The sequence below is a fragment of the Coregonus lavaretus genome, assembly GCF_964263955.1.
Source record: "Coregonus lavaretus genome assembly, chromosome: 21".
Taxonomy (NCBI): domain Eukaryota; kingdom Metazoa; phylum Chordata; class Actinopteri; order Salmoniformes; family Salmonidae; genus Coregonus; species Coregonus lavaretus.
In genome coordinates, this window is record NC_140008.1 from 11,343,666 (window position 1) to 11,352,930 (window position 9,265).

General features: G+C 41.2%; 1 protein-coding gene across 1 annotated transcript; it reads left to right on the top strand.

Annotated features, from left to right (window-relative positions):
• Positions 1–4,559: 4,559 nt before the first annotated feature.
• Positions 4,560–8,050, top strand: LOC311149051 (acyl-coenzyme A thioesterase 1-like). Its single transcript, XM_084186153.1, has 10 exons — positions 4,560–4,766; positions 5,058–5,157; positions 5,452–5,642; positions 5,814–5,977; positions 6,252–6,371; positions 6,662–6,750; positions 6,871–6,964; positions 7,266–7,346; positions 7,473–7,614; positions 7,854–8,050. The coding sequence occupies exons 1-10, from the start codon at positions 4,580–4,582 to the stop codon at positions 7,982–7,984; spliced, it is 1,299 nt and encodes a 432-aa protein (XP_084042279.1). The 5' UTR covers positions 4,560–4,579; the 3' UTR covers positions 7,985–8,050.
• Positions 8,051–9,265: the final 1,215 nt, after the last annotated feature.

A 9,265-nucleotide genomic window follows, 5' to 3' on the forward strand; every position in this document is an offset into this window, starting at 1 on the left:
ATACACTTACATTACCCAACAAAATTGACAGAAAATCTATAATTATCCATCCAATGTGTAATCAAAGGTGTGATCAATGAAGACATCCTCTACAATCATTCATGCAAAAAAAAATGCATATGTAATTAAAACATAGGTGTACTGTCTGTAATCAAATGTAAGAAATTAAATTAAACAAATGTAATGAATGAAAATAAAACATAACCTTTAGCACTCATTAATTTGCATCAAGCCTGTCTTGAGCATTAGACCATAAATTCTCATCCACATCACAGTGAATGTCCTCATTGTTCAGGCTCCGCGGGAAAAACCTTTTGGCATGGCGAAGACAAGCATGACATTGGTCTGCATTGATGTTGTTGCATGCCTTATCCATGGCCAGAAGGAGGGTGGCACACTCATGGGGATGGCGATCGTACACATTCCACCTCCACGCTGAAAATAAATCATCAATAGGGGGAAAGGAGATTATGGGGGCAGGTATAGGGTTATGAATCGGTATTGCGCCCGAAACCATGCCTGAACCACCTCTGCATGGTGGAACCTGACATTGTCCCTCACAGTGACATAGGTGAACCCTTCACCTTGACAGGCCTGCTCAATTTCTTTGAGAAACACAATGAGGTGTGCAGCGTTAAGGATCCAAGTAATGGCCTATGTCCTACCACACAATCTTCAGAGATAGCTGCGCACATAGAGATGTTTCCCCCGTCGTTGTCCAGGCACTTGGACGGTCACTCGTTGGCCGATGAGGTTCTGCCCACGGCAACGAGTTTTGGCCAGGTTGAAGCCCGCTACATCAACAAAGATATGTGACCGACTGGCTCGATTCGGTCTTATGTAGAAACATTTGAAATTGTGTTTTTTACATTGGATAAAAGTAGAGACTCAGAGCTAGAAAATGGTATATCATACGCTATAGTTGAGGAACAATGGGAAAGTAATTCTGCTTTAAAAGTTGATAAACCTATAACCCACTTTTGAGAAAATGGCCTTTGAATGTTTTGGTACACCTACTGGAGACCTCTTCTTTGTCTACACCCATTCAGCATTGTTCACACCTTCTTAAGCCTTAGCCCCACCCATCTTCCCACGGGGGACCAGTATGAAAAAAAAAAAAAAAAAAAAAATGTATTCACTAACTGTAAGTCGCTCTGGATAAGAGCGTCTGCTAAATGACTAAAATGTAAATGTAAATCTCTTTAAGGGTTGATCCGAGCGTTCTGTCCTAACAACAGCAGTCAAGCATGTTGGCTAGCTTGCTAGCTACTTCCAGACACAAATGAGAGAACAGCTCACTCTGACCATTTTACTCGCCCTAGCAGAGCTGGTTAGGCTGTTTTTATGTTATCCAGAGCGTTGGTGACTGCAACTGTGCTGTTGGCAACAATTTATGCTTTTTGCCAACATTTACTGGCACCGGCCATATTCAACGGGTGTTGAGCGTTTGTGAATTCGTCAGTTATTCTGCGCTCTGGCACACTCAGATGGGAGTGCTCTGAAATCGGAGTAGATAGCCAAAGCGAATTTACCAGCTACGTCTATCAACAGTTTTCGCAGTGACATCATTAACATTCTATTGAAATGGTTACTTACAATGAACAATGAACCATAATCCCAACTCATGATGTTACTACCCTGCATGAATCTGCAGGTAGCTAACCAACCAGGTTCAATGTTAGCTAGCTGACTTAACAACAGCAGTCAAGCACCCAAGCTAATTGGCTAATGTTGGCTAGCTTGCTAGCTACTTCCAGACACAAATGAGAGAACAGATCACTGACCATTTTACTCACCCTATTGAAATGGATACTTGCATAGTGGAGTATTTTGTTAAGACGTGTAGCTAGCTAGCTAAAAAATTAAACATAATCCCAACTCATGACGTTACTATTCTGCATGAATCTGCAGACAGCTAACCAAGCAGCTAGCTAACATTAGGCTATAACTAGCAAAGCAAATGGCTCTGAGATACGAATAATATTACTACACAGATCATACACGTAACGTTAGCTAGCGAGCCAGCCACCTAGCGAGCTAACAGTACACCTTAACTTGAAATTAATATGACTTTCTGACAAAATTAGAAACGTTTAATATCTGAAAATGCTAGACTATCTTACCCGTATACATGGATGGATGCTTCTCCCTCTCTCACGGATGCCATAGTTGCCCTTACTTTGAAGATGTAATCCGGAGACAGGTGTTTTCTCCATCTCCTTAGCTATCATACTCTAATTCCACTGATTTCAAAACTCGGTCCTCCAGAAAGTGGAGAGCAACACTTATGCAGATCTACTATGCGATATAAATTATTTAAAAAAAAAAGCGTTAGACAGGATTACCTACACATACTGACTAGCTCAAATAGACAGAAGCGTGCTACATGGCAGACCAATACGAACTCATCTCTCGGCATGTCCAGCCCACTCATTATCTCAGCCAATCATGGCTAGCGGGAAGGTTGCTGTCTTTTTCTGTGGCTAAACCAACTAGGCTCGTAATTTCACAATTTTATTCGTATTTACAGATGGCATACAAGTTTGTTATTAAGGCACATGAAAATGCACATGTTCCAGAAGGCATTTCTGCCCAAAAACACATTGTGTATGGTTATCAAGTATCATACATGTAATTTAGATGTTTATACTTTACAAACACACATTTTATTTCTGTAGTTCTCAAAATCCATATAGTGGACAAACCAGTTTAAAATCTATAGGTTTACCAAACGGTTAAGTGATTAACCATTAAGTGCAGTTGGATTAAGTGATGGTCATATGTATTTAAACAAATGAGAAGAGAATCGGATGAAAAGGCAATTACTTTATATGAAAGGTATTTCTAGATGAAACACTGATTAGGTTTGGTGAAAAAGTTACTGTGTGATTTTGTTTGTTATACAAGTGTCAATTGAAAATGATCTTTTTTGTACTACGAGTTGTGAGATTTTTACACATACAGTGCATTCGGAAAGTATTCAGATCCCTTTTCTTTTTCCACATTTTGTTACATTACAGCCTTATTCTAAAATTGATTAAATTGTTTTTTCCCTCACCAATCTACACACAATACCCCATAATGACAGAGCAAAAAACAGGTTTTTAGAATTTTTTGCAAATGTATTAAAAATCAAAAACGGAAATATCACATTTACATAAGTATTCAGACCCTTTACTCAGTACTTTGCTGAAGCACCTTTGGCAGGGATTACAGCCTCAAGTATTCTTGGGTATGACACTACAAGCTTGGCACAACTGTATTTGGGGAATTTCTCCCATTCTTCTCTGCAGATACTCTCAAGCTCTGTCAGGTTGGATGGGGATCGTCGCTGCACAGCTATTTTCAGGTCTCTCCAGAGATGTTCGATCGGGTTCAATTCCGGGCTCTGGCTGGGCCACTCAAGGACATTCAGAGACTTGTCCCGAAGCCATTCCTGCGTTGTCTTGGCTGTGTGCTTAAGGTCGTTGTCCTGTTGGAAGGTGAACCTTCGCCCCAGTCTGAGGTCCTGAGCGCTCTGGAGCAGGTTTTCATCAAGGATCTCTCTGTACTTTGCACCGTTCATCATTCCCTCGATCCTTACTAGTCTCACAGTCCCTGCCACTGAAAAACATCCCCACAGCATGATGCTGTCACCACCATGCTTCACCGTAGGAATGGTGCCAGGTTTCCTCCAGACGTGACGCTTGGCATTCAGGCAAAGAGTTCAATCTTGGTTTCATCAGACCAGAGAATCTTGTTTCCCATGGTCTGAGAGTCTTTAGGTGCCTTTTGGCAAATTCCAACGGGCTGTCATGTGCCTTTTATTGAGGAGTGGCCTCTGTGTGGCCACTCAACCATAAAGGTCTGATTGGTGGAGTGCTGCAGAGATGGTTGTCCTTCTGGAAGGTTCTCCCATCTCCACAGGGGAACTCTGGAGCTCTGTCAGAGTGACCATCGGGTTCTTGGTCACCTCCCTGACCAAGGCTCTTCTCCCCCGATTTCTCAGTTTGGCCGGGCAGCCAGCTCTAGGAAGAGTCTGGGTGGTTCCAAACTTCTTCCATTTAAGAATGATGGAGGCCGTTGTATTCTTATTAATCTACACACAATACCACATAATGACAGAGCAAAAACAGGTTTTTAGAAATTCTTCAACATTTCTTATATAAGTATTCAGACCTTTTGCTATGAGACTCGAAATTGAGCTCAAGTGCATCCTGTTTCCATTTATCATCCTTGAGATGTTTCTACAACTTGATTGGAGTCTACCTGTGGTAAATTCAATTGATTGGACATGATTTGGAAAGGCACACATTGTCTATTAATCCTCTGCGACAGATCAGAAAATCTGTTATATAATGACCTTCAGACACAAAACAGCACACACTGTACAGTTCATAGACTGGTAACAGGTATTACAATATAGCTATTGCTGAATCCTTATCAGCAGAAAGTTTCAGTTATAGGGTACAGCCAGTTCAGCAATGTGGATATGCACATTTGTCGTCAGAGGAACACAGTCTCAACTTCTCTTATTTTCTATTACGAGAGGGTCAACACATTTGTTTTAGTGGACATTTCCACTACAACAATTTGCGACATGAATTCTGTTCCTGTGATGACTGTAAAACCATCGAGAGCCCTCTTTGATGAGAAGTTCCATGTGGTTGTGGGGAACTTACCACCGACACAGGAGGTCACGCTACATTCTTTACATCAGTCTGAAGACACAGACTACTGGGAGGCGTTTGGGCACTATGTCAGTGATGCTCAGGGAAGGATCACAGGTGAGAGATATTATTTCATCATATCTTTAACCAATTTCTAAAGAAACACCTCTAAATACCAATGGGAAACATTCAGTAATAATGCCACTTTTCCATTCTTTATCTACTTCAACAATATAGAAAAACACTTCCGAAACACTCTAGGAGATGTATTTATGTCTGTAACTATTAGTATTTGAAGGCAGAACATTGAATACTCAGTCAGAGGACTTGCCCAAGTGGCAGTCTGATGAGATACCAGCTAAGAACAATGGGAGTGATTGATAATGGCAAGTTTTATGTCATTTATAGTTGCCAAGGCTCCAAGTGTAGGAGGGACATATGAGGGTGTTGAGCCAATGGGTCTGTTGTGGAGCATGAGACCAGTACCTGGCAGTAGAACTGGACTCAGGTAAGCATTTCGACCCACCTGATTTTATTATTGAATATGAGTGAGTGTGCAACATAATATAATGCGAGTGTGAGCATTTGATGTTCATCCTGCCAGTATCCGACTGCTGCCACCATCTCTCATAAGAGTATACTGACACGCAGGCCAAGGCCGAGGTGATTGGTGGGTTTGGGATATAAATGGTCGTATCCCAAATAATTTGGGAATAAAAACAAAAAAACTGATTTGCAAAATCGATTTAGGCCTGCATACAGACCTTTGGCACTAAATGCGCTCCATACCGACCTCTTTTAGGTTGAGGAAGAAGGAGCTCCACACTCCCATGGTGGTGCACATCTCTGTGTACAGGGGACACATGAGTCAGGGGTTCAGGGAGCAGGCGGCCCTGGCGAGTGTCGTCACAGAGCGCTGGTACATGGCCCCCGGAGTCCGCAGGGTTGACATCACAGAGGGAGGGGTCACAGGGACCCTGTTCCTGCCACCAGGTATGTTGCAGCTATGAGCTACATACACCTGCCACCAGGTACAAAGGACACAAAGATAATTAACAGCATTTTTTGTGGCACAGAATAACTATATTGAATATGACTATGTTGAATATGACCATGCTCTCTGGTAGAAACAAACAATAATATTTTTGTCATGTCATCCTGAAGGTCCCGGACCCTTCCCCGGAGTTTTAGACATGTGGGGAGGTGGTGGCGGGCTGGTGGAATATCGAGCGGCTCTCTTGGCATCCCACGGCTTTGCTGCCATGGCAGTAATGTATCTCTTCCCAGACCATAAGAAAAACGCTACCATTGGCTACCCTTACTTTGAGGTTTGTTTGTCTGCACCATTTTCTTGTAGAAATCATGGTTGATGCACAGCCATTCACAAAATACAGTATTTCTCTGTATTGTGTGTGTGTGTGTGTGTGTGTGTGTGTGTGTGTCATATGCCTGTGAAATGGGAACTGCGGCAAATAAGTGTACTATTTAAAAAAAAAGATAAGATAAAGATTGATATATAAGAACGATTGAGCAAATTTGTGCTGCTAAAGACTGATGAAAGAATCCCAAGGACTGCTATCATACATGTATATTGTACATCAGAATGCTTTCAGACTACTGCAGGATCATCCTCTAGTGGCCGCTGACAGAAGTGCTCTGCTTGGCATTTCCTTTGGCGTCCCAGTGGTTCTATCCATAACTGCCTACTCAGAAACTGTAAAGGTAAGTCCCTAAGCAACTCCTGTCATTTTTTTTTGATTTCCTGAAAAAACATATATACATATTCGCTTGAACCAGACCAAAATGTCAGCGTAATACTCACCATCATTGAGTATGTCTATGTTTTGGAATATCACAAAGTCACTTGCCACATTAATATCAGAGAAAAGTTGCATTGTTGTTTATCAGTCCTGTTACTGTCTATATATCTTGCTCTGTCAGGAACATTTGTAGAATTTACACATACAATGTATTATTATTACGATTATTAAATATTTATCTACTCCTTTTAGCCAAGATGTTGTGTGTGCATCAGTGGCACCCATACTGGCCGAATTGGAGCCACTCAGTCCATTGCAGAAGCCACTAATAGGATAGAAAAGTAAGTTGATACTTCATATTTTTAATTTATGTGTGGCTCTTTAAGTAGCCATTTTTTTTAAAGAAGAAAATTACCTTTTGACTTGGTTAAAGCACATTACCTTTGCTCATGCGTTTGCAGCCGGTACAAAAAGGCCTGTCGAGATGAGAAGAATCGCCTCATCTGGAGGGACGTTTTTCTACCTATTCCAGAAGATATAGACCTGAAAGTGGAAGTAAGAGATCTGTTATGTACAGAAAGACCCTTCAGTCCTCTGCTCTTGTTTGGATGATTGTAGCGAGGGAAATGTATCCCACACAGGCGGACAGGATGATAAGGACCTCTAAAAGATTACGCTGGAGAACTCAACCAATACTGGGAACAGTTTCACACTTTCTCCAGTCCTATTATGATCCTCCAGTATCTCATTAGATTGAGGGCTCAGAAGTATTGTTGTATCTGTCAATTTTCAAATGTTTCCTAAATTGTTATTGATCTGTTCAGTTCTGCTCCATTTTGTTTTATTCTGTCCTCAGATGGGGAGGATAACATGTCCTCTGCTGCTGGTTGTTGGACAAGATGATCAGAATAACGCCGCTGTCGAATCAGCTGATGATGTAAGTTACTGTATGCATCATAAATGCTGTTTAAATACAAAATAACAATTTATGAGTTTAGTTAATTCTTTCTGAGAAAATATGAAATGATCATCTTACTAAACTCCATCCTTTTCTCCTCCTCAGATGAAGCAGATGATGGAGAAAGCAGGGAACAGTCACCTGCTGACCACTCTGTCCTACCCTGGAGCTGGTCACCTGATTGAAACGCCGTATGGTCCCCACTGCAAGGTTTCATCCTTTCTAATGCCGAAAAGCGACGAGAGAGGTGCCTTTCTGAAATCTGATCATTCATGTAGACAGTCTGTGCATATTCAGTTATTGTGCTTTACCACACCTGATTCAACTAGTCAAGTAATCAGCAACCTACAGTTCTATGTTCTTGTTATGTTAAGTAAGGCTATTTTATGTTACTTGAACATACCAGTATTTTCATGTAGGTCTACATTACACAGTCATTAGAATACCATGTTTCAAATCTAAAGCTGTTATTCCAACTTGTTGCAGTGGTCATGCTGTGGGGAGGCCTCACCAAACCTCACGCCGTAGCACAGGAAGACTCATGGGAGAAGATACTACGTTTTCTGCGAGAGCATCTCTATCACAGTGTCAAACCCCATGTGCTGTCCAAATTGTGAGCATTGTTTTACGTCAGGTGGCGTCACTCCTACGCATGGGAGAAGGTTTTCTCTGAGAGCATCTCTTCCAGAGCGTTGAACCACAGTCTGGATTTTGAGGTCATCAACATAGAACAAAAATATGCTGAATTGATATTAAGATAGAAACTGCCCAGATGCAGTGCAAGTGTACATCAGCATCAACCGCCACATCGAATCATGATACCAATTAAAAATGTCTTTAAAATTATGGGTTATACAAACAGATCTCAACTTAGGTTTTAGTCCTTTATGTACAACTCATGTCACTGAATTCAAAAGTGGACTTTAAATAAAACATCTACTGTTACCGTACTTATTAAGAATTATTAAATGAATTAATTAATTCCTGATTTCAAATATGCTTATGGACACCATGTTATTAAATGTGTAAAACTACAGTAGAACTATATGGCTGATTAGTTGATATTGTTGCCATAAAATGAATGTAAACTGAATGCTTCTAAGTATTGTTTTTGCTAAATTTGACATTTTAGTCATTTAGCAGACGCTCTTTTCCAGAGCGACTTACAGGAGAAATGAGGGTTAAGTGCCTTGCTCAAAGGCATATCGACAGAATTTTCACCTTGTCATCTCGGGGATTCAAATCAACGACCATTCAGTTACTGGTGGAACGCTCTTAACCGCTAGGCTACCTGAAAAAGTGTCACTTGCCACATTATCATCATCATGATGATGTGGCAAGTGACACTTTGCTTCTTCAAAGTCCAATATCTTGAAAACGTAACTGCTGACATGCAAAACATTTTGACTGTATCAACAGTGGACAAATGCAAGAAATCCCAAAATACATTTTTTGAGTGCATTTTTCTTTTAAGGTCCTGGCCAATCATTAGCAGTTGAATTAACATTTTAAAAAAACAATAAAAAAAAACCCAGAAACATGATGTGCAATGATATATTCCCTGGCGCCGACGAGGATGGCGGCCTCGCGACTAGCTCTTAGGAAACTTTGCGGTATTTAATTTTTTATGGATTATTTTTTACATTATTAGCTCAGAAAGTGATTTGTATCAATTTGTATCATTACATACAGCCGGGAAAAATTATTGGATATCAGTGCGGTGGTAACTCACCAGCATTACGACCAGGAATACGACTTTCCCGAAGCAGATCCTTTGTTTGCTCTCCCCAGGGCAATTGAACTGATTCCAGTGGCTGACCCAAAACATCGCCGGCGGAGGAGAGGCACTCAGAGCGGCCTGCTGGTTCGATTTAGGAGGCACGCACACCACCCACCGC

What these genes read in the sequence shown, in the direction of transcription:
- LOC311149051 (XM_084186153.1), top strand. Translation starts at nt 4,580, where the DNA reads ATGAATTCTGTTCCTGTGATGACTGTAAAACCATCGAGAGCCCTCTTT. An exon ending in GACCCTGTTCCTGCCACCAG is followed by an intron (nt 5,643 to 5,813) that starts GTATGTTGCAGC and finishes GTCATCCTGAAG; the next exon opens with GTCCCGGACCCTTCCCCGGA. An exon ending in CCTACTCAGAAACTGTAAAG is followed by an intron (nt 6,372 to 6,661) that starts GTAAGTCCCTAA and finishes TACTCCTTTTAG; the next exon opens with CCAAGATGTTGTGTGTGCAT.